Source organism: Pimephales promelas, chromosome 4 (genome assembly GCF_988280905.1).
Source record: "Pimephales promelas chromosome 4, fPimPro1.hap1.1, whole genome shotgun sequence".
Lineage (NCBI taxonomy): Eukaryota > Metazoa > Chordata > Actinopteri > Cypriniformes > Leuciscidae > Pimephales > Pimephales promelas.
This window is the reverse complement of record NC_142772.1, coordinates 43,897,727-43,924,098: the sequence shown is the minus strand read 5'-3', so window position 1 is coordinate 43,924,098 and position 26,372 is coordinate 43,897,727. Positions and strand designations below refer to the sequence as shown.

The window sequence follows — 26,372 nt, the reverse complement described above, 5'->3', positions numbered from 1 at the left end:
AAAAACCAATCAACAGTTAAAAACGAGCTGCGTGAAATTAAGTCTATACAAAAGTCTCAATCAAAAGGCACAAGATCATTTAGCGGCCCAACGACTTGATTTGCTATAAAACTCGTGATGGAGCCGACCCGCCCGTTTCAAGATCATTTCGAGGACTTTAGATGCAATAGTAATAAAGTCTGTGACATAGGAAATCATATCTGGAAGCCCTAAATGCATTGTTTGCACTTTCATCAATTGAATAAGGAAGTGTTTACAATCCTCTGGGTGATGCTAACACGGCGCTGAGATAATCCGTATCAAGCTAATGAGCCACTAAAATTGCAGTCCCTTCAAGAGTCAGTTGGCATGCGTCATAAATTTTGAGGCAAATAAAAAGAGCTTTGCCATTCACAGGGGAAGACTTTAAGTCTCATTTAATTTAATAAAAGCTTATTGGCTTTCTGAAATGAGTCATTCCTTAATAAATGGAAGTGACTAGTGCAGCAACGTACCTTGCGTTAGTGTCGGTGCCTCCACCGTGTATGTCATCCGGAACTTGCTTTTCTTCCAGCTGCGATCGTTACAATTCAATGAATCGTTCGCTTTCTCGATATTAACATCGTCGCCGACACAGAAAACGTCACATGCCGCCTGGGACAAAAAGGATTAAAAAGGTTCAAAGCTAATTCTTGGCAACTTTTTATGAGCTAAACCATATGTACAAGTGCAGTGCAAGAAATATACACTGTAAATCTTTTTTTAGGATAAAAAAAAGTAAAAATAATAATAATAAACTAAATCTAAATTAAATGGTTTTTAACACTGTAAAGCCAGAAAGTAAAAAAATACATAAATGGAAAAGATTTCAAGTTCCATTAAACAAAGTTTGCATGTGTGTGTTTTTTGTGGGTATCATATTTATTTATGGTTTATATAGTATGATATAGGAGAATATGCAGTTCATTTTCAAGGAAAAAAAAACACCAATTTTATTCAGAAGCCCAAACCAAGCAAAATACTTTATACTAAAAGGTCTTTCTAACTTAAAGTTAATTCTAAAACGTAATATTCAACAATATTATTTATCTAAATGAACTAAAGCTGTGGTATGAACTGAGCTTTTATTTTTGCAGAACTGGTAAATAGATGAAAAGAAGTAATAGTTGATGATCTTTACAACAGAACTGAATCAATACTGAACTAACTTTAGCTGAACAACAGGCCAAATGCATAATTTTCCTGTTTATCACTGTAAAGCTGCTTTAAAACAATCTGTACTCTATAAAGTGTAAAAAAAAACACTTTAAAAAAAACTTTTGCTGATAATTTATTCACCCCCATGTTATCCAAGATGTCCATGTCTTTCTTTCTTCAGTCGAAAAGAAATTAAGATTTTTGGTGAATGAACCAAATGACTCGGAAAAAGATTCGTTTATTTTGATAAACGAGTACGAACAGGAGAGTCACGAACGCGCATCACAGAACAGAGCAAGGCGACCGTTTGAGCTTATAAAACTTAAAATTTGTTATTTATTTTTTAAATGAGCGATCATTTCGCTAGATAAGACCCTTATTCATCGTCTGAAATCGTTTAAAGCCCTTTGAGCAGTTTGCACTGAAACTGTCTTTTGGACCTTGAACCGTTTGGTTCCCATTGAAGTCCATTATATGGAGAAAAATCCTGGAATGTTTTCATCAAAAACCTTAATTTCTTTTCGTCTGAAGAAAGAAAGACATGGACATCTTGGATGACATGGGGGCGAGTAAACTATCAGCAAAAGTTTGTTTTAAAAGTGAACTACTCTAAGTAAAAAATGAATATGACTTAATCAACAGGACAACTAAATAAATCTTTGAAAGAATAACTGGCCCCCACATATTTGCCATTATTTACTTTAGTTACAAAAATGTATTATTTTTTTCTTTCAAATAAACAATCATTGATTGTAAAGCACCATAAAAGTAGTCTATACCACTTTTACGTTTGGGTTGTTCCTCGCACAAAGCTGTAGTAAGTAATTATTTAAAGAAAACTTTAAAGTAACAACTGCACATTTAAAGTATCACATTCTGCGAAAGCAACGATAAACAAACACAAACAATACATGCAAGGTAGTGACTGCAGCCCACAGTTTGCTCAGGGCAGTACCTTGAAGACCTTCTTGGCCCACGTTCTGAAGGATTCCTCTTGGCCGCAGAGTTCGTCTCCCTCTCCCATGCGCATAATTCGTTCCCCACCAAGCTCTTCGAACAGCGTGTCCACTGCGTGGGCAAACGCACAGAAATGTGGGTATGCCCGAGAGCCAAGGCCAAACACAGAGAATCTGTAAGGGAGAAACGGAGTGTTAAACACTTGAAGCTCAAGAACACAAACAACAACAATAGCGCACACACACACACACAAAAAGACACACCATATATACAAAAACAAGTGTTTTATAAGAGTGGGATGGTTGTGGACATCAGGCCAAAGGCTGTGAGCTTTGATCCTGAAACTATGAAAACAGGATGAAATTCAAGGCGAGAGTGGATGTTATGTTACGCAAGCATGTGCACACATGCAAAGACATGCAAAAAGTGTGAAATTTCTTTTGATTGCTTTAGAATGGAAGTTCTTTTCAAAACTAAATTTCTTTTATGCTTTCTGTATTTTAGTTTTGCAGAAACTGATGAATTTAAATTAAGTGACAGACACCAGAAGAAACGCACACACGTACATAATAGGACAATGTCACCACAAAGTTGTGTGTGTATACATAAATATATATATATATATATATATCCATCCAAAATAAAAGTTTGTGTTTACATAATATATGTGGGTGCACTGTGTATAATTATTTTATATATATAAATACACACACACATGCTTGTATACATGTAAGAAATATTTTCATGTATATACTGTATATAGATTTATATATCATTTATAATATATATAAATATTTGATACATATAATTATATATTATATTATATATATTTTATATTATAATATTTTTTTCTTAAATATACATGCATGTGTGTGTATTTATATATATACAAAATAATTATACACAGTACACCCACATATATTATATAAACACAAAATTTTATTTTGGATTTTTTATTTTTTGAATCGTGATTAATTGTTTGACAGCCCTAATATATAAATATATATATATAAACAAACATTTGTTTTTGACTATTTTTTTAATATATGTTAGATATTATGCATGGATAAATATGCCACAATGCAACTTTTACATTTTTTTTTATATGTTTTGCATTAAAAAAAAAAACATAATGAAGCATATTCCCAAGGGTTTTCCTTGAATACAAAAGAAACTATCGGAAAATAAGTATATTAATTTTATGAAATGTAAATTATTTTTTTGAGTTATCAATTAAAGAAAAGTACAATAAAAATTCTCATAATTCTATATTTTTAAATTCTATTTAAGTATTTATTGATCATTTTTTACATTTCAGTAATGAGAATGTAATAGGGCTTAATTGCGCTTTTTAATGCAAAAATACACATTTTTATAATTTTTAATTGCATTGCAAAATGCATAATTCATCCAACATTCTAAAAACCCTAAACAAATATTAAAATATGTCAGTGCCATTGATTTGTCTCACAAATCTCAAAAAACATTTCTGCTTTGCATCTTTGCGACATTTATAAAAGCTACTTAAATGTCGTAATTTAACTAAGGCCTAATCCTGGCTTAATCTAAACCCTGTCTGTGAAACCAGGCCTAAATGTTTTTCTAAAGTACAGTATAAACATCAAACCTACACAAATTCACATACAGGCACCACAGTACCTGACATTAGCAAGTGGTCCAGTGCTCTCAAAGTTGGCTTTGGTTTCAGGTTCGTCACTGGAGGATTTGCGCGTATCAGAATATGAAGAAACGCTGTTAAAACGCACTTTGTACGTCCTGAGAGAGAGAGAGAGAGAAATGGATGGTTAATTAATATTACGCGTAAATGTGTATGTCTGGTTCATATATGTTAGACTCGGTGTAGGTGTGTGAACTGAAACACTGAAAAAAAAATTAATTATAGGAAAGCAGATTGGTGGGAGGATGAGAAAAAAAAAAAAATCACTCGCTTGCGTCTCCACTCGCACACACACACACACAGACTCACTTTCTGTCCTCTACGCTGGTGGTGGGATGTCTCATCTCCATCAGAGCCGCACCAAATTTCTGTAGCACGGAAAAGGGGAGAAAGAGAAACAGGAGAGAAGTTACTGGCCCTTCCCACGCATGTTCACCAGGACCTGCAGGTTCTCCACTGTACAGTGTGTGTGTGAAGTCCTTTATCATCATGATGAGCACATTGTGTTGTGTTGTGAAGTGTCGACAATTTGATTCAATTGATTGATGTGCTCAGTGAAACACTAGCAAACTTGGACTTTAATAACTCACCTCTCCATTTTCAGGAGGGTCCCCATTGCCGAACGTGCTTGTCACCACTAAAACAAGAGTCTCGTGTTCCAAGTCGACTGTGTCATATTCATCCATGGACGTCACCTGCAGGATCATATAACACCGCATTATGCACATCACACAATGCTGCTTTATCTACACTACCAGTCAAAGTTTTGGATCAGTAAGATTTCGGGCCCTATTTTAAAGATCTGACGCAGGTATCAAGCGCTTTGTGGGCGGGTCTTGGGCGCTGTTGGGATTAATGACTCTTTGAGGCGACCATTTGAGCTTATGAAACGTAAACTTTGTTTTTTTTTTTTTAAATGAGCGATCGTTTCGCTTTATAAGACCCTTATTCATCGTCTAGAATCGTTTAAAGCCTTTTGAACAGTTTACAGTTTGCACTGAAACTGTCTTTTGGACCTTGAACCGTTTGGTTCCCATTGAAGTCCATTATATGGAGAAAAATCCTGGAATGTTTTCATCAAAAACCTTAATTTCTGTTCAACTGAAGAAAGTTGAACTACTCCTTTAACTGCCTTATTTAACATGAGCTAAAAATTAAAAAGTGCAACAAAAAATACATTGGGGAGAGTCATGTAATCTAGTTACCAGTACGGTTTGTGAGAACATACTATACACAAGAGACATGCCCATTTTGATGTGATTGGTTTTTCTGTCTCATTTGTAAGCCAGGAGCAAGTTTGGCTATTAGATCAGCGTTCGGAGAGATTTTAGGCAAAGTTTTCAAGTGTGAAAAATCGCACAATGTGCATCAAGAATGGGAGGCACGTTATCTCTTGATCCTGACGTACTGCCAAAAGGGGTGTAGCGGTAATGAACAGTTCGTACGGCGCCTAACGAGCAGCTAATGCGCCATGATACAATTAACCGAGTCGACGCATCAGTGCGTGTGGCAGGGCAAACGCCTTCGGGACATGCAGAAATAGAGAGAAGCCTTATCTCTGCGTCTTCTGCATGTAAATCACGTAATAACAAGCGCACATGAACAAGATTGATTATTCTGCTAGATTATAAAAATAACTTTGCATTTAAATGCTATCCCCAAGGCTAAAGACTTGGACTCGATGCGCTCGTTTTAGATGTCAAAAAGCTTGGAGTGTAACGTGATCTCAACTTTACCTACAGATCAATGCCTGGGTGCAATGATTCTTGACATTTTATGGCACTGGAGCAAAAGAAATTGTGGCAAGTGACATTTGCGTAAGCTCTCGCATAGCACGCTTTGGTGTGAAAATGGCTCTCTCACTCTTTTTGTTGATTTTGGTTGTGTGAATATTAGGGCTGGGTATTGAGACAAATTTCACAATTCGATTCGATTTCGATTCACAAGCTTGCAATTCGATTCGATTACGATTCGATTCGATTCAATATCGATTATTTTGGATATCAGTTACAATAAATGGCATTTTTTCTCAAGGGAATCAAATCTCTTAACTAATGCTGTAAACTATGGAAGTCTAGTTGTAGCCTACTAGGCTTCATTAGCCTAATATGAAGGTAATAATGAATGAATCACTTAAATTACACTTTAATTTATTTTTATAATAAGAAGATTATATGAAATATAAACATTTAAATGGTGGCTGTCATAAAAAACTTGCCAGATTTAGTCAAATATGAAGGTAATAATGAATGAATCACTTAAATTACACTTTAATTTATTTTTATAATAAGAAGATTTATGAAATATAAACATTTAAATGGTGGCTATATATTTAGCAAAATGCTGGGTTTTCTGAGGTAAATATGACGATACATTGATTACAAGCTGTTTAACTGACGTCTTTCCACGGTTGAAACGCTAATTGAGCGAATCAATGTGACATAATACGAATTTCGATAAGTTGTACTCTATCTTTAACACACTTTCAGACGCTCATTCAGGTTTATTTCGATCAGCGCTGCTGCTTCTCTTGAGCTGCGCCAGAGCGATCTCACGCCACAGCGCCAAAACGCTATTTATGTTTTTGAATTTCTAAAGAAAATGGACGTAATTTGAAAATTGAGACTTTGCTTCATATCAGTAGTAACAAAGGACAAAGATTATTGCGATTTTTCGCAGCCGCGATACAATATCCCATTCATTCAAATAAAACAGGATGACTAATCGATTCTTGAGATCTAAGAATCGATATCGGTTCGTAAAAATGAGAATCGATTAATATCGAGAAATCGACATTTATTACCCAGCCCTAGTGAATATACATGTCTTTGTCATTTTGTTTACATCAATGTTTACGAGCAAATCCACTGGAGGCATTGATCTCGGATGAATGGGAAGGGTTTTAATATGTGCGGTTCAATAAGCCCGTCATTCTTACCTTGGCATCAAACGCGTGCTTGAAAATCTCACAGAGCGTTTTTGCATAGTCCTGCGATTTCCCTGTTTCTGTGGCGAACAAGATGGTGGCTTTGACTCTCTTGGCCATGGCCTGTCCCATGAGTTTGGCGGAGAATTTCACAGCCCTGCAAGTCGCACACAAACACGGTAGTCGCAGATGTGTCAATATCAATATGTCATTGCTGCATATAGCGCTTTATGCCATATAGATTATTTCAAAGCAGATTTAAAGTAGTAAACAAGAAAATAACAGAATGACACAAACTTAATCAGAAATGCGAAATTTAAATCTGATGTAAACCAGCTCTAAAAGACAACAGTGTCATTCAACTCGTTTGGTTAATGTTGATTCAGTTCAGTTCAATAACTTTGTAAAGTTGAAGGAGTAGTTCACTTTTGAAAAAACTTTTGCTGATAATTTACTCGCCCCCATGTCATCCAAGATGTCCATGTCTTTCTTTCTTCAGTCGAAAAGGAAATTAAGGTTTTTGATGAAAACATTCCAGCATTTTTCTCCATGTAATGCATTTCAATGGGAACCAAACGGTTCAAGGTCCAAAAGACCGTTTCAGTGCAAACTGCAAACTGTTCAAAGGGCTTTAAACGATTCCAGATGATGAATAAGGGTCTTATAAAGCGAAACGATCGCTCATTTAATAAAAAGTTAACAAAGTTTAAGTTGTATAAGCTCAAATGGTCACCTTGCTCGGTTCTGTGATGCGCGTTCGTGACTCTCCTGTTTGAACTCGTTCATCAAAATGAACAAATCTTTTTCCGAGTCATTTGGTTCATTCAACGAACGAAACGAACGAATTGACTTGGGAAAAGATTTGTTCCTTTTGATGAACAGGAGAGTCACGAACGTCCGTGCGTCACAGAACAGAGCAAGGCGAGCATTTGAGCTTATAAAACTTAAACTTTGTTTTTTTTTTTTTAAATGAGCGATCGTTTCGCTTGATAAGAGCCTTATTCATCATCTGGAATCGTTTAAAGCCCTTTGAACAGTTTGAAGTTTGCACAGAAACTGTCTTTTGGACCTTGAACCGTTTGGTCCCCACTGAAGTCCATTATATGGAGAAAAATGCTGGAATGTTTTCATCAAAAACCTTAATTTCTTTTCGACTGAAGAAAGAATGACATGGATATCTTGGATGACATGGGGGTGAGTAAATTATCAGCAAAAGTTTTTTCAAAAGTGAACTACTCCTTTAGTTATGAAACAAGTTCATTTCAGCTATAAGCAGCTCTACAGAAGACAATAGAGTCATTATTCAGCTTGAGTAAGTTCAATGTTGCTTCAAATCAGTTCAAAACGGTGTCCGTGTTGCAAAATTCATCAATTCATCAATCAAGCTCTACATAAGGCAATAGTGTCATCATCAAGCTCAATTCAGTTAGGGTTAGAGTTGGTTTTGTTCTCATTCAATACTGTCAGTGTAGTAAAATCGATAATATTCCATGTCTTTTTCCTGGGTTACAGGTTATAATATCAGCAAGGATGAATTGTTGCACTAAAAATCTCATCGATTGTGACAATGTGCATCGCAATTATTGAATATTATCTCTTAGCAAGAGTTTAACACACTGACAGACCCTTTCCCCTCATTTCCGAGACCACACAATCACATAAACGTAGCTACTTATACCCTGCGGGCAATTACTGTAATAGCACAGAGTTGAAGAGACGCTGAAGGAAACCTAAGTGTGATTCAGTGAGTTAAACTCTCATAATTCTCAGCCATTCCAGCATTATTGTGAGGAAAATACACTGGAAAGCACTCTTAAAAAAGCCATTAACAAAAACACTTGCTGAAATTCCCGAGCTATGTGTAAAACATATAATAACAGGTTGGCAAAGGTTTGGAGCGCTGCAGATGGCCGACCCCGGAAGCGTCATACGGGTTTAACTCGACATACACTTTGCTCTCAAGACAAACACAAACTGTGCTTAGGTCTTGAGCTCTTCACCCACTCACTTGGCAAGTTTCTTGAATCCAATCGTTCTTTTCTTTGTGGGTGTTCCATTCACTCCTTTCCACACGTGAGTGTTCCATGGGTCAGACTAGAGAGAGAGAGAGAGAGAGAGAGAGAGAGAGAGAGAGAGAGAGAGAGAGCTCTTTCAATTATGAGCACAACAGGCTAATTGTGAAAAGTGATTGTAATACAAGAAAAGAATCATAAAACACAGACACAAGTTTGTATTTTTAATGGCTGGTTTCAATCATCAATGAGTTATTTTTCATGGGTTTTTGGTTAAATGGCTGAATAATCTACGTATAATCTAATCCATTATAATCTAATAATGAATGTCTGTGGTTCAAACAACCTCAAGATATTTTCAAATTTATTCCACAACATAAAACACATCAGTAATACCCCACTCTGCCGATTGCATTTAGGCTTTAAAGGGGTCATGAACTGGCTTTTTAAATTTTATTATATCGTTGTCTGAGGTCAACTTATGACGTTCGCTTGGTTTTTACGTTCAAAAACATCAAAATGAATAAGTAATAGGCTATTTTCTACCCTAGTTTTGAGCCCAGCTCATAAACGCTCGGTTTTTATGGGCGTCTCGCATTGAAGACTTGGAAGTAAACGCCCACTGCTGTGAGTGGAGAACAGTTTTGCATATTATAATGAGTTTCACTCTTGATCCGGTTTGTCATCACGAGGTAGGCATCTATGTTAAGTTATCCGTGTAATGCGCGAATCGGTGGGCGGGGCTAAACCGGCCGTGTTTTATCCTCTTTGACATCATAGTTCCCCACTTTGAAAAACGAGTCATTTGCTGAGGCTGGTTATTGGACTAACAAGGACGTTTTCAGTTCTGAGACTTACAGGATATTCTTATAATATGATGACCTCTTAGATGTCAAAAGCTCAAGGAAATTTGATTTCTCAGTTCATCACCCTTTTAAAAATGTATAAAAGTAGTGTTCAATTGTGAAGATTATCTTGATTAACAGTATGTGTAAAAATCCTTAAACGTTTTCCTCAAAAACATTACATTTCTTTTCCACTGAAGAAAGAAAGATATAAACATCTTGGATGGCTTTGGGGTCAGAAAATGTTCATTTTGAGTTGAACTAATCCTGTAAGAGATCACCTAACCACTGCAAACCGGAAATGTTTATACCCGTTTTCCAGTTCGAACACTGGGCGCTCAGCATAACCCCTAAATTACTCGCTACATGAAAGGTGATATCTAAAGTAGGGTGCAATTTAATGCTTATGTATGATTTTACAGACAAACAATCAAAATATTGCAACGACATCAACTTAACCTGGACAAAACACTTACCTGGTACTCAAAGGAAGGTGTTAGGCGATAGTTGAGCATTTCCTGATGGAAAACGGGTGTAATGCTGCCTGACATGGGTGGCACTATCCAAACCCAGTCACCCGGGCAGCCTCCCCTCACTCTGTACTCATTCTCCATGTGCTTCATGAAGGACTCAGTGGCCGAGTGATGGTCTACTATGGTAACTTTTGACATCTATAAAAGGAACAATTGGAAAGAGTGAGGCTGCTTACATCCTGGCTGGGAGAAAAAAAAATGCTTTTGTGCAATGACATCAACTGAATAATGGCACTATTGTGTTTTTAGAGCTGCTTTACAGCAGAATTGAACTCGTATTATTGATCATTTTCATGTCTATAAATGTAAAGCTGCTTTGAAACAATCCGGTAACATTTTACTTGAGGGGGTGTGCATAAGACTAACATGACACCTTCACAATCATGACATGACATTATGAATATGAAGTTTTATGCATGTTTGTGACAACTGGCATTAAGTGTCATTCGCTCAATTATGACATTTTTAATGCAAATATGACTCTCTTTTTTATGAAAACTTGACATAAACCATAACATCATAACCTGTCAGTGTCTTTGTCATGACAACTTGACATAACTTGACATCTGTATTGTATAAAGTGCTATGTAAATAAAGGTGACTTGACTTGAATCAACCAGTATTGTATTTCTGTATTGCATTTTAAATGGTCTATGAATCTAATCTCATGCAAAAGCTAAACATAATGATGCCCAACAATGTAAAAACTGATACTTAAATGAAGAAAATAATGAAAAATAAAAGAGGTACAATGTTAGATTTTGGGTTTACTTTATACTTTTAGAAAACATTGTCTTTTACTATAATATACAATTATCAGATGTTCTGTAATATAATCATAAGTAAAAGGAAATGTCCGTAATATTGCCCAATCCCAAAATGATGCAGTAGGAACAGCAATTATGGCCATAATTTTGTGCATTCGTGGACATGGTTATTTTCAAATGCGTTTAAGATAGCTTGTAATGCTTAATGCAGTCAATACAACCTGCTATTAAATCCTCAGATTGGCTTATACTGCAGCAATTCTAGTTTTCCAAGAAGATTTAATTGTTATCTGTCATTGTTTTGACTCCATCCGCAATTATGAAATATAAGAAACCAAACACGGCTACTTACTAACGTCTAATTAGTTTATCAGTGTTCAAACCGTACAGTAAAAGCCTTTTTAGCCAGGAATAAGGGCTTGTGGGTAAACAAACTGCAGGGGGTGTGTAATAAATCTCAATAAACACACTCCCTTCAGTCACAGGAGCTTTCCGTTAAATGTCCAAGGTGCTTAACTGCAATATATAGAACAGAAGGGATTCAGCCTTTTGATTTGTGGTTATGTTTTTGGCTCTATGAATGCTGCATAAATGCGAACGCAGGGATTTGCTTTTAGCCTCTTGGGGAAGCTGTGTAAAGAGATGGACGATACTGGCAAATATAAATAAACGTGACTGGAAATAAGAATGAGTGTAAGATTACATGTGGGTGAACCTCACAAAGCCTGTCAAAAACATGTCTGGGTTGTGTTTGACAACAAAATCAAAAGGAAAAAATTAATTAGAAATGATATTCTGTGTAAAGATACAATGAAGTCTATTTTTAGGGGCTTTTTTGACGTTGTGAGGATATATAAATGAGCAAAAAACATATTTAAATTGCACTGATTTGATTTTATAAACTGTAAACTGTAGATAAACAGATATGTTTGTGTATATTTATGTGTGTGTGTTAATTTAGTATCATTCAAATATTAAGATACTAGTTATATTCATATTTTGAATCATTTTAAATTTTTTCGATTTTCTAATTTTATTTTTCATTGTAACTTTATGTATTTTTTACATAAGCCTGTTTTTTAACAGCATTTTGAAATTCAGTTTTAGTTGTTTTAATGCATCAAGAATTAAAAAGCCACTTTGTCCAAACTCTAAATGATACTAAAACAGGCTGGATTTTCTTTATGATTTTAAATATGATTGACATGTTTCATGAGTTTCATCCATCCATGTGTGTTCATCCTACCTGGAAGCTATAAAGGACTGCGATGTTGATCTCCACCAGTGCCTGGTCCTTCCACAGGGATGAAGTCTTCCTCGTGTCCAGCCCCATCATTGTAGCTACTTCCTGAAATGGAGGGAATTAATCATACTGTACAGGGAGAGTATTCATACTGTATTCTCTCTGGATCTGAACCGAGGTTAATAGAACTGCCAATCATGATCTGCCACTACGACAGATCTGGCCTGACCAGCAAGCTCTCTAAAAATACATTTCCAGTCATAACTTTGGACACACCTGACATGAATATGTATTTCTCATGATCTTAAAAACCTTTTGCTCTAAAGGCTGATTCTTACATTTTTATAAACTATTTTGGAAATGTAAAATCATATTGATTTTCAGGTGTGGAATAACATGAAACTGAGTGAATGATTAAAGATCTTCTTTTTTTATATATATGATTTGAATATGATTATGAAAGCAGCATGTTTGTCAATTAAAATCTGCTTAAAGGGATAGTTCACTTTGAAATTAATTTTTGGTATGTTTTAGCTTACCTCAAGGGCATCCAAGATGTAGGTGTCTTTGTTTCCGCACTATTTTCAATTTTGATATTTTTAGGTCAAACCGTTCTTGTCTGTCAGTCATATAATGGAGGTCTATGGTCACCACCTCAAAGAGCATGGACAGAGAAGTCCAAATTAAACATGATTTAATGACTCGTAAATGTAAGTACACATTGATGGCCTAAGACACGAAATGAGCAGTTTGTGTGAGAAAACGAACATCATTTTTATCTCTTTTAACCAAAAAAGAGGCGCTTTTTGACTGTGATTACAAGAGGTAAAAACAATATAACTACTGTTCATTTTCTCACGCAAACCGCTCGTTTCGTGTCTAAGGCCATCAATGTGTACTTACATTTACGAGTCATTAAATCGTGTTTAATTTGGACTTCTCTGTGCATGCTCTTTGAGGTGGTGACCATAGACCTCCATTATTTGACTGAACAGTTTGACCTAAAAATATCAAAATTGAAACTACTCCGGAAACAAAGACACCTACATCTTGGATGTCCTTGAGGTAAGCTAAAACATATCAAAAATTAATTTCAAAGTGAACTATCCCTTTAAATTACAGAGAACAATTAAAAAAAGATAAACAATGTGTAATATACTATATAATTAACTTAATCCATTATAATGAATGATAAAACACAAGAAGGTTTTTCCTAATTTCCTGCTGGGGTACAATATCTAATTCATTTGCATGTTTGGTGAAGTTTGGGTTCAAAAGTGTGATTTTTTTTAGACATTCTCAGTGGTGCAGATGTGACTTACCTCAAGTATGTTGTATCGAGAGCTGTCGCAGAAGTCTCTGACACCGATCTCGGTCCCCATGTACCAGCCGCTGAAGGGGCAGGCGGTGAACTCCAGTCCTCCGATCTCTAACAGCATGCTCGACACGGCAGGAAGGCCGTACCACTTTAGATTCAGCTCCCTAAACCATTCAAACCTAGACAGACACAGACAGGAGGGTGGACAATATTAAACCCAGCACAGAGAGAAAAGTTACAAAGGTTCTTGGGATTTATTTGCATAACATATTGCAGTCAGCAGAATATCTTGGCATTTGCAGATGTACACCATTAAGCTTGGAGAGCATACCATTTAGAGTTTATCATAATTTCTCTGTAAGCAATTGCAAAAACATAGTAAGCACTGCCAAAACTGTCATTATCTCGAAACCAGCACCTGCAGGTGTCTCAGGTGTTGCGCTAAAAGGCAAATAAAGACCACCAGTCTGATATAAATGCAGAATGGCTGATCTACCCAGAAGTATTCACACAATTTTTTGCTTTAAATATTGCTGTGAGCGAGCCCATTATTGTCACAGCATTATACCAGAAATTTTCCCGCAAACGAAACCATATGGAAATGCATCTCCTCCATTTAGATATGTTTGTTTGGCTGGTCAATTCTTTGAGCGTTTTGGGGAAAACTGTTAATAATGGGCATTATATCAATGCAAACATTGAGTGCTGAAATGTTCTAACTGTCTCATAATGGTAGTATTTCTACCAGTGCTTCAGATTTCTTAAGAATGATTGATTTGTGTGCATTTGACTTTAACCTCCCATACTTTTTTAATCACAGGAACATTGTGGGTATAAAACAAGCATATTTTAACCAAACTTCAACACAAAATTCAAGGTATATCAATGGACTTCAATGGGAACCAAACGGTTCAAGGTCCAAAAGACAGTTTCAGTGCAAACTACAAACTGTTCAAAGGGCTTTAAAGGATTTCGGACGATGAATAAGGGTCTTATCAAGTGAAACGATCGCTCATTTAAAAAATTAATACGTTTTATAAGCTCAAATGGTCGCCTTACTCCATTTTCCACAATGAAAAGGTTCCATTGATGTTAAAGGTTCTTCATTAAACCATAAATGCCAATAAAGAACTTTTATTTTTAAGTTTTTGATGCGAAGTTTAACTGCATGACGTATGAGATCTCGAACTATGTCTTACAGAGTGTCTCAAGACCCAAGTATGTGATCATCTCTAATACACATCAGTGTCAAACTGACAGCATTAAACAATCAAACTAAGGCAAGATCTGGAAAAAGGGCAAGTTTTATGCCAAATTAGCCCACGTTCCTGAATGTACGCACATAAGAGGCACTCTCTCAGCTTGAGTTCTCTGTTGCTATGCATCCTGAAGCTCTGGATATAACAGCCTGTCGGATTTGTGATTTCCCTTTGGTATGTACTGTGTGACATTATCAGATTCAGGGTTTATGGACATGAAGTGATTCAGCAATGTTTGCCTACTCAACGTCGATGATCATCAAACAGACCCCCCCCCCCCCCCCAAAAAAAAAAAAAAAACCCTCTACAATACGTTTGGTTCTTCTTACTTTGGATGTAAGATGGGAACCTCAAGTACAAGATCATCAGGAATCTCAAAAAGCTCAGGATCATTCCCATTGGCTTGGAGAAGAAGGGGCAAAACATCAAACCGGGTTTTTGGAGCTTTCCATCCTTGCTGTATACAGATCTGTAAGTCAAAAAAACATCAGACCGTCAAGATGAATTCCAGGTGGAAAATCCAAGATTGAAACTGCCAACTGTGGTCATTGGTGGGTAGACCATCTTTGAACCAGCTACAAATCAGTCGGTCTTAATCAGTGTTGTAGTCGAGACCACCTCATTCGAGTCCGAGTCGACACCGAGACTAGAGAGAGTCGAGTCCGAGTCAAGACCGAGTCCATAGAGAGTCGAGTCCAAGTCGAGTCCGAGACCAGAGACGGTCGAGTCCGAGTCGAGACCGAGACCAGTGAGGTTTGATTACCTAATTTACTTTTATTTACTTAGAGAAATACTTTTTTTTTTTTACTGAATTTACTTAGTTTAAAAAATATGATCAGTTTAGGGTAAAAAGGCCACATAGTAGGTGGTGTTAAAAGTAATTTTATTACAATTTGTCATGCGCAGTTGCGCACTAGAAAATCACCAATCACTGGGCGTGTCAATCAATTTAAAGAAATATTTTATTAACATACATTAATAATCATGAAAATATTTTTAATTGAACTCGAGTGGACTCGGGAATAATTCCGAGTCCTAAAAAAAAAATGTTCGAGTACGAGTCAATTCCAAGTCCAAATGGACACGAGTCCATCACAAGACCAAGACCATTAAAATATGGTCTTGAGACCGAGTCCGAGACGAGTCCGAGTCTCGAGTACTACAACACTGGTCTTAATCTCAGTCGGTCAAGCTGGTTTTGAGAACTGGTTGTTCACCCAGCTAATGACCATCTTGGACCAGCTAATAATTTGTTTAGACATACAGATTGCACCACCATAACTTAAATAAAATAAATAATAAATCGAAAAAAATCCCAATAATGTTAAGAAATACCCATGATGCCAAAAAAAAGTCTTGTATATATCAGTTTGACTCTTTATTCTTGTTTGTACTGGTAACATGCTTCAATCAATATGTCAGTAGGATGCTTTTGTGACAATCTAAGACATCGCATTCCCATCTCACCTCTGTAAGCTCCACGGAAGCTGGATCTCCAAGAATTGATCCATCAGGCTGCTTGTAGCCTGCGTACCGGATCAACTGGTTGTTCCACACCCGGAAGTCATGATTCACGTCTGTCCTCTGGGGGAAGATGGTAATAGCCGATCTACAAATCAGAGACAATAGAGCATTGGGGTAATGCTGAGATCCCTCAGGTGGATTTACAGTTCTAATCCTCTAATTCAGGCAGTTTCACAGACTCCATTACAGATATGTCAATGTTTATAACATCTTCAGTGGCGGCTGGTGGAAATTATTGTAGGGGGGGCTGAATAAGAGGGGGGTCTGGGGGTTCCCCCCCAGAAAATTTTGAATTTAGTAGATGTGATTTCCTGCATTCTGGTGCATTTTAGGCCTTAGGCCATGCCCTTACCTATACCAATAAAATAACTTAAACCAGTCAATACCAATGGTCAAATAATACAATAATAATAATAACAGTTTGACAGTTAATGATAATGAACAAGTTGCATGTTTATTATGCTCTGTGTGCTGACAGAAAAAGTGCAAACGCATAATATTGATAAATTATAATATAGGTAATACAAAAAAAAAATAGGTAATACAACAATCTAGTTTAATCAATCCCCAGCTGTAGACTACATATTTTTGACAAATTGACAATTGGATAATGGATAACAATGTGTTGATACTAGAGAAAGAGAGAGAGAAAAGGCTCTGAAAGAGAGGTTGGGACAACATTCTTGATTGTAACACCCAAGTATGAGAAGAAAGTTGATTTTAACTAGTATGAAACACAGTAATCTAGCTCAGAACTTAAAAACATCAAAAACAAAGCAAACACACAGGTATTAATATTCCTATAACTATTTTAATATCAAATGTGTGTGAAACAGTGTTTATGTGTGTGTGAGTGAGTGAGTGACAGAGCGACTAACTTTACATTATTTCCACTCGACGTCACTGGCGCTGCCATTCTTCTCTCATCTGAGGTAAAAAAATGTCCCGTGGTGCGCGTGCACTCCCCTAATCTGATACTGTGGGCGATATTTTCAGCGCCCCCAAACCATAAAATTTGACGGCGCTGATTGGCGAAATATAAACTTTTTTGCATAGCAACCGGGGAACCATTGGCTTAAATTCCAGCACTGTGGGGCTGAGCGAACTGGCGCCCTGACAAGACAGCCTATTGGCTATACTACTACACCAACATGATAAAAGTAACGAAAGTGAATGCAAATATCATTCTGGTGAGTTCAAAACACTTTTCAAACATTATTAGCATATAATTAACAAAGATTATTTTTCAAAATGATAAATTATAATATATATTAAAAAAACAGACAGACAGGTCGGAGGGAGGGCGGCGCCCCAGCGCCCTCTATGGGCGAGCCGCCCCTGCATCTTAATGTTTTCATGCCTTATAGTTGCATTTAGCAAATTAGAGGAGGGCATAAATATAGTTTAAACATGTACCCTCATATATACATAATGTTTTTAAAGCTGTAAGAGCTGTGTGGGTAAACCTCACTCCCCTGATCTAAAGAGACAGAAACTAGAGGATGCAGTCTTAGCGTCCCTGTTAGTGTGCCCACCTCCCATGACAGAAACGCCGGTTTGAATTCTGCTCAGAGCAGAGCGAGTAGAACCTAAGGAGTTTAATTGGTGCCGTGACCCAGATGGGAGTGAAGTTTAGGTGAGTAAAACTGGAGGAGTTTCATGTGGGTAAAGTTGGATATGCTTATATAAACAAATCATGCAGACGAGCTATAAAGTTATTATAACTTTACATGAGTACACATATGTATTCGGACAACATTGGATGTACTAACTTTAAAGAGTAACTAAACACTTAACCAACTTTTTTTAGTTAACGATCTGTAAGAATGGATCTTTATTAATACCAGTCATTGATTCAATTAACTTTTTTGACATTTGTTTATAAAGTGTTCTATTTCTACAATATATGGTGTAAAAGCGTCTTAGTGCTGCCCTCTTCAGGTTGAACGGTGGCTACTGCAGTTGAATTTTCCTATTGGATGTTCCGCACTTTGTTACGTACGCAGGTTTCAGCTCACCACGCGAGCTACGCCCTTGGCAATATAAAAACCATCTTGTGTCGTCAAAACCACTGTAGGGAGTCAGGAGTTGGAATTGTGAGTATTGAAAACGATCAGGATAGTGTTTTAGCATCTATTTCGTCCCCTCTATCTCCGCTTGGGTCTGCCCACTTTTTCAGCATTTTCAAATATTGCCAGTGGGTGGAGTCAGGCTCTGACCAGGGGTTTAGTTACCCTTTAAATAGCTTTATACTGCTGTTAGCTTTGAGGTCATACTAATGCACTTCACAACAAAGAATTTTACAGTAATTCTCTTCTGGATAATATATTCATCATAATTCATTTTTTTAGGATGGACATTTACACAAAACAATCCAACAAAATTCTGCCATTGAGATAAACAGGAATGCTAAGAAATAATGCTTTCCAGATATATAGAACTGAAAAACAAAAGCTAGTCTGGTTTGAAAGCTAGCTTCCTAGCTAACAGAGTTTTGGGCTAGGAAGGAAACTAGCTGACAACCCAACAAAAAAAAACAAAACAACAACATTGGATGTACTAACTTTAACCCTTGTGCTGCATTAGATTTTTAACACCGTTGAGTGCATTAAGGACCAAAAATGGCCACATATTAAACATTGCCTAAAATATTATATATTATTATTATTTTCCACTTTTACCAAGTTAAATCTTTTAACCAGCATCAGTCCTCATCATAACTACCAAAAATGTATTCAATTTCAGGATTTTAACCCTTTAATTACCAGTTTTGTTTGCGAAACCATCGATTTGTATAAGAGGAAAAAACACAAAAATTCAATTATTTTCAATAAACTAAATGCAAAGAGAAAACTTTAGATTTGGATTATCACAGTCCCACTTTGCAAAAAATCCCACTTAGCGCGTTAGAGACCAAAAATGGCCACCTATTAAACATTGCCTATTGCCTAAAATAAGGTGCATTTCCACCCATAGGGAATAAATATGTAGTGGCGTCATCTGGTGGAATACACTATATAATGCAAATATAATGCTTTTGCTTCAAAATGAAAGGATGTTTGTGCAAAAATCATGTTTCATGTATTACCGACAGCCTCAGATTTAAACGTTTTAATGGGTTTCAATGGGCCATTTTTGGTCTTTATGGTGCTGAGTGTTACTATTTGATCTACACAGTGTGTTATACATATTTTGCAAAATGGGATCACATTTTTTACATGTATCCAAAAAGTCACAATTTTGCCAAATTTCATACCATTTGCATTAAAACAGCCAAAATGGTCAAAGAAATTAAACTGCAAAAGACCAAAAATGTCCCTAATGCAGCATAAGGGTTAAAGAGTAACTAAACACTTAACCAACTTTTTTTAGTTAATTATCTGTAAGAATGGATCTTTATTAATACCAGTCATTGATTCGAGTATATAGAACTGAAAAACAAAAGCTAGTCTGGTTTGCAAGCTAGCTTCCTAGCTAACAGAGTTTTGGGCTAGGAAGGAAACTAGCTGACAACCCAACAAAAAAAAAAAGCTTTGCCAGGCTGGAAGAGCATCCTGATGACCAAAACATTTATATAGTTAGCTATAGTAGCAGGATAACGTATAAATCAGCTTTACCCTGCTGAATAACAACCTTGACTGGTTTGCTAACCTTAGCCATTAGCATCCTGATAATAGTAATTAGTAGAGTTGATCATTTTAAGTCCTTTTGAAATCAATCTACCCAATCTGTTCCATAAGCAAACAGAAACATGCTTCACGGCTGAAAATACACGGCATTGACGTCACTTTGGGGCTCCGACAGTGTTGAGGTGCCTTTGTTTACTGACTTCAACAGTATGCTAAGAGCGCAAAGTGTCAGTCCAACTAATCTAAATAACAAGTTCCGTCACTCTCGAAACACGACTCTGGAGGAAATTTGGGTCACCACCAGCCTGTTTGCAAGAGCGCAGGGAAGCTTTCTCGCTAACAGAGAAATGTGCCTTGATTTGTTTATGTGCAGAAAAAGAGTGTAGGAGACCTCTGACGTTTATTCTGGCAGGTCTTCATGATGTAAGAAGCAAGCGTGGGGGCTTTTGCCTGTATAACAGCGTTTCCTCTCTTCTTGTTTTAATTTTCCATTTTCCCCTCTCTCTCACTCTCCCGGGCTCTAATCATTCTGTTAGACTGACGCTAATTAAACAGAACAGAGAGTAAGTGTCGTGTATGATTAGCTTTGTAACGTGGCAGCGGTGCCAGCGCTAGGCAATGCTTTGGCAGGTGCTGTACTGAGGGCTGTGGAACAAGGTGACAAAGAGAGAATGGGAACACACACTTTGACAGGGAAGGAGGCAAATCACAGAGAAAAGGAGAGGCAGAAAAAAGACAGGGAGAGAAAAGGAGCTACCACACTTACCTGAGGTTTCCTTTGTTGGTGGCATATTTGATGTGGTTGCAGATGTAATTAAACATTCCGTGAGCGGTTGTGCAGTCTCGAGCGTCGAACACCTCGGCGAAAAAATTTATTTACTTTTTGGGGCACTTTTTTTTCCTATTATCTAAAAGTATCACATTGTTATAGCTCTAGATGAGATGAAGGGAATGGTATATTGTATTTGTGGGAATACAGTTGAAATTAGACTAATCTGGAGATAGAGATTAAACCATAGTTAGATTTACATTTAATGTAATTTACTTAAGTATGGCATGCTTCTGGAAAATAAATGACCATTTTCAGGTTAAGATTAGGGACTGGGTTTGGTCAATGGTTGTTTGATAGTAATGTTGTTTGAAAACCATTCAAGGATCTAGGATGAGAAATAAAAACTAGCTCAATACCTGTAATTTGGACCACTGGATCCGTCCCACACAGCGAGCTGCATTTCTCCATGCATGTTTGGCCCCATAGATTAGCTCTGTGTCTTTCAACTGATATGTTCCAGAAGTTTCAATCTCTTTTTTGACCTCTTCTAGCCGGTCAACATGAGCCTTTGAGCCGCATCTGTTCAGACATAACCCGAACAATTAGAGGTGCATTTATAAGAAAATATTTACAATTGACCAGGAAAGTTATGTTGTGTATAAAATATATATATATGTGTGTGTGTGTGTGTGTGCATAAATAAATAATATTATTTTTTTTTCATACACAACATCTCATATACATCTTGTTTTGAGATGTGTATAAAATAAAAGTTGTTGTGTATAAAAAGTTATGTTGTGTATAAAAATACGACAAATTATAGGCTATTATTTATTTATACACACATATAATTATTTTTATTTATTTTTACACAACCCCATATACATCTTGTTATAGAGATTTTTTTTTTCCTTAAAAGAAAGAAAGATTTTTTTTTCCTTAAAAAAAATCTAAAAATCCCTAAAACAAGATGTATAGGAGATATAATAGAGATCGGATAGTATAGCTTGAAATAAGTTCTTACTTCAATGGCAATTTTAAAGCAAAGATATATATTATATATATATATATATATATATAGTATGTGTATGTTTGCTGTGCATAAGAATGTTTACAAATTTCTATGTATTAAATTTAAGTTGTTCTACCTTTTGATTGATGTGAAATACTGGTCAATGAAATCTGTTGCAAGTGGTAGCAATTCGTCTTTTCTTCTGACTTCATCTGGTTTGTGACTGTGCAGGTTTGGCGTCATAACAGAGCCTATACAAACACGCTCGGTGCAGATCGGAACCTGCTAAACAAAAAAAGCAACTAGTATAATAAGAAAACTGAGTGTGCAACTTCAAACATGTTACATCACTCATAGAAATGTGCTATATATTGTATTGTGCCCGTCTCACACATATTGTGTCCATAGGAGTTTAACTGCAACAGCAACCAGAAGTTGAGATGCCTTTTCTGTAGTGTTACAGAAGTGCATTTCTATACAGAAAAAAAGGTGATGGGTGAGCACTTACTTTAATTACCACCATAAATAACAAAATGTCATGAAATTTAAGTTACTTAAAGGGCAGCATTTACAATTTACATACAAATTGTATTATTTACATACACAGCTTGTTTTTGTTTTTTTTCAGTTTTAGGTTGCTGCCTTTAAAAAAAAAATGCATCCGTGTATATATTTCCATTATGAAATCTCTCGAAATAATTTAACATATTAATGAACATGGCATTAAATTTGGTCTTAGTGGACTAGATCTGATATGCTGCTGCTGAGCAACTATAGACTTTCTACCATAGATACACAGACAGATGTAGCCAGTCTATGTAGGAACTCTAGTTTATAGCAAACAATGACTATTTTTAAATGTTGAGCAAGCAATCTCATTGGCTGCAGGGTAAGCAGGGTGTGGCAATGATGTGATTGCTTACAGATTGCATGTAAAGGACTGTATCAGGCTGCGCCCTCTAGAGTTTCATGACTCTAATATACAAAATAAGTCTTCATTTATAATCTTGTAGTGAAAATAGGTACATTTTTGGAGTTTTGCAAAATTGTCGTAAGGGGCACATTTTTTCAAGTTGCTTCTTACACATTCAGTACGAAAATTTTAACTTGTTAAAATGGTTAGAGAAATTAAAAAAGGCGAATGTTATGTGTCGCGCACATGCTGCAAAATGTAGCAATCGTGCAATAGGACCCTTTTAAGGCAGTGGATATGTATCATTCTAATCAAATATTGGGCATGTGAAACAAAGACAGCGCTACAGCATTTATTGTACATGTGTTTCATGAGCATGTTAGTATGAAAAACATTTCTAAGTGATAAGTGGCAGGCTTCAGAGCTTGATAAGAAGCAAAGAGACAAACGGAAGTCGCGAACTGCCTTGAGGAAAATACTCATATGGTCACTATAATAAGAAGTGCACTGTCACTTTCTGTAGCTGCTAATATGTTCACTGGATTAGGGGTGGAAAGACAGAGCAGAAAAATAACAACAAGCCTGTCCAAGCTAGAGCTTGTTTAATTAAGACTGACTTATTTTTATGTCACATATTGCCCTTTCAGTCTGGTGAAGCATTTAAACCATTGACCCATAACTTTCAACAGTTTCAGAGTAACCAGCCCAAAATAACCAAAGTCCTTTTAAAGGAAGTCAGTTCACTAGGTGGCCAACTTGGTAACACCCTCATACTTACTGTAGAGCTCACATCATAAACAAACATTTTTAGTTCAACCAAAACAAACAAAGAACAAGAAAAAAATGCATGGTGTCTACCAAATATGAACTTTGTTTTGCACGTCTCATTATGTTACTGTGTTAGTGTGGGTCTATTTTGAGCCTTGTTAGTGGTATTAACTAGCGTTTTCTTTTTACTTATTATATGCCCCCATATACTAGCGTTATACACTAAACAGTTTTTAGAGATAAAACTCTTTACATTCGATTATCATGAAAACAAATCTCATGCAGAGAACGGTCGACTACAGTAGGTACCAATGTTTTATTAAACCAAAGGTTCATTTTGCGGTGGAGTTCTCCTTTAAGTTTGCCCACCTTTGGGGTAATAAACAGCGACAACACTCATCTTCTATGAAAAGGCCTATATATAAACTACTGGTCAAAAGTTTTAGATCGGTAAGGTTTTTAAAAGAAGTCTCTTCTGCTCACCAAGGCTGCAATTATTTGATAAAAAATACAAAAAACAAACAAAAAAAACAGTAATATTGTGAAATATTATTACAATTTAAAACAGCGGTTTTCTATCTGAATATATAGTGAAGAGTAATTTATTACTGTGATCAAAGCTGAATTTTCAGCACCATTACTCCAGTCTTCAGTGTCACACAATCCTACAGAAATTATTATTATATGATGCTCAAGAAACATTTATGATTATTATCCATGTTGAATACAGTTTTTTACATTTTTATTTCAGGATTCTTTGATGAATAGAAAGTTCAAAAGAACAGAATTGATCTGAAATGGAAAGCTTTTGTAACATTAATCACTACCATTCAAAGGTTTAGGGGGAAAGAAATTAGAAAATACTTTTATTCATCAAGGAGGAGTTAAATTGATCAAAAGTTACAGTAAAGACATTTATAATGTTAGAAAAGATTATTTTTTGAATAAATGCTGTTCTTTTGAACTTTGTGTTCATCATATAATTTTGAGGGGGAAAATGGTACCAGACTGTTTTCAACATGGAAAATAATAATTTATGTTCTTTGAGCATAAAATCAGCATATTAGAATGATTTCTGAAGGATCATGTGACACTGAAAACTGATGTGTAATCAGCAACAGTAATGATGTTAAAAATTCAGCTTTCAAATTACATTTTAAAATATATTAAAATAGAAAACAGTCATTTTAAATTGTCATAATATTTCACTTAAAAACATAAAAAAAATCTTACTGATCTAAAACTTTTGACCGGTAGTGTAGGTCTTATATTATATATAATACCTATATATACACATTTAACGAATTCATTATAAACAAACAGGCGATTTTTTGAAAGTTAGAAGAACCACCAACTTTTTTTGCGATTATTTAAATGATCCGGAAAAAAATTGTAGTCCAAACAAGCCATTTGTTTTGTAGTTCTTGGAAAGTGAATTCTCCCTTTGGAGTGGATCCGACTTTGAGCATTATAACCTTGCAGATCTATTTTTTTATGTTTAAAAAACAACATTAGACTAACTAAAGTTGAAAAAACATAATGGACCATTTAAAAAAAACTCAGAAATTGCTATAACATTTACAAAGAAATGGCAAGTAAGTAAACATGACATTTTGAAGTAAAAAAAACCTGCAATAGCATGTCAAATGTGCTGTTTTCTACCCGATCATCCTACATCATCCCCCAACCACCAAATTACATGTTTCAACTTCTATTAAATACATTGTGTCTAAACTAATTCAGGGGACCACAACCATTACTTGCACCAACGCAGTATCTTATTACTCCTTTTCCCATATCTTACCAATTTATCTTATCATGTGGCATGTACTGGGAACACCTGTGTGACTACTAACCAAACAAGCATTTATACTGATGCCAATTATCATTAAATAAAATAAGACTTTCATTAGTTTCTTCGCATTCACCCACCATAAGGGACTGTGAATGCAGTCTTGCAGCTGTCACATTCGGTAGAGTTGGAGATTCAACCCAAAAATCCTTCAGAATGTGATATATTATAAATCATACCATCTGTAATTAGCATCAATTAGCATGCAAAGCCATCCTCTCATGAAAGTGCGCAGAACTTCATAACCCCCTCTTGGAAGGATGATTCAGATTTACACAGCAAAAACTCCAGTGTTAAATTAACTCTCCTGGGAGTTTATTTGACTCCAGACTCAAGAGTGTTAAAGTGTTAAAAAATGAGTGTTAAATTAACACTCAAGAGTGTTAAAGTTAATGAGCTAATTAAGTGATTAATTTAGTGATAATTGACCATCATTGAAGACACCTGATGATCACAGGCAGAATCGCTGAAGAAGAAAAATCTCATTTTCGAAGTCACCATAATGGTGATCATTATTTGCTTAGAGAAAAGGTGATCAGGTGGTGTTGATTATAGTTTGACATAACTCACTAAGCAAAATGATGTCCAAAAGATGTTTTTCAATGTCTTTGTCACAAAAGGCAGAGTTTGAAAAGACTTCCACTAAGGGGCCAGAATGAAAGTTTTTATGACGTCTTTTTTGACATGTTCTGGACATCTGAAAAAGACGTTAATGGATCCTTCGTGCAAGGTTAAAAACTAGTTCAAATGTGGCCATTCTCAACATTATTTATGGTCTATACTGGTTTATACTGTTTCTGGACCAAATAAACACTCTCAGGATGCATTAAATTAAAACTTATGTTTATTTTTTTTCCTTACATTGTTTAGATGGTGATATTTATTTCATTTTGAGTCACCATTGTGGTGATCAGTGTTTGCTTTAGTTGGGCTCTTGGTCCCAATAATTAGTATTCTAGCTTTTCTTTGGCTGTTGCAACTGTGTGTTTGAATAACACCATTGTTGTGACAGAGAAAGCCAAGAAAATTGGCTCTCATCAGCTCCTTGTCCGGTGTTGACGATGATGATGATGATGAAATCAATATAAAGTGGGCATTTAACGTTGTGTTTAGACTTTTGTGTTTGGATCTGGAGTTTATAACCACCAATCTTGTGGAACTGCATTATTTGGCCTAGTAGTTGGACAA

General features: G+C 36.0%; 1 protein-coding gene across 4 annotated transcripts in view; it reads right to left on the bottom strand.

Annotated features, from left to right (window-relative positions):
- The window catches only part of nos1 (nitric oxide synthase 1 (neuronal)), a 69,439-nt gene that overhangs the window by 21,263 nt on the left and 21,804 nt on the right, over positions 1-26,372 (bottom strand). For 3 of the 4 annotated variants that reach the window (XM_039659974.2, XM_039659973.2, XM_089130562.1), the window contains exons 5-19: positions 21,788-21,936; positions 21,056-21,218; positions 20,634-20,725; positions 16,182-16,323; positions 15,044-15,183; positions 13,460-13,634; positions 12,141-12,242; positions 10,071-10,265; positions 8,746-8,831; positions 6,750-6,894; positions 4,402-4,506; positions 4,121-4,179; positions 3,793-3,909; positions 2,132-2,306; positions 495-633 (exon numbers count right to left, since the gene is read on the bottom strand). In XM_039659974.2, the coding sequence (XP_039515908.1) occupies positions 495-633; positions 2,132-2,306; positions 3,793-3,909; positions 4,121-4,179; positions 4,402-4,506; positions 6,750-6,894; positions 8,746-8,831; positions 10,071-10,265; positions 12,141-12,242; positions 13,460-13,634; positions 15,044-15,183; positions 16,182-16,323; positions 20,634-20,725; positions 21,056-21,218; positions 21,788-21,936 (1,984 nt within the window). The remainder of the gene's footprint in view (positions 1-494; positions 634-2,131; positions 2,307-3,792; positions 3,910-4,120; positions 4,180-4,401; positions 4,507-6,749; positions 6,895-8,745; positions 8,832-10,070; positions 10,266-12,140; positions 12,243-13,459; positions 13,635-15,043; positions 15,184-16,181; positions 16,324-20,633; positions 20,726-21,055; positions 21,219-21,787; positions 21,937-26,372) is intronic. The other variant, XM_039659975.2, reaches the window with a different exon arrangement.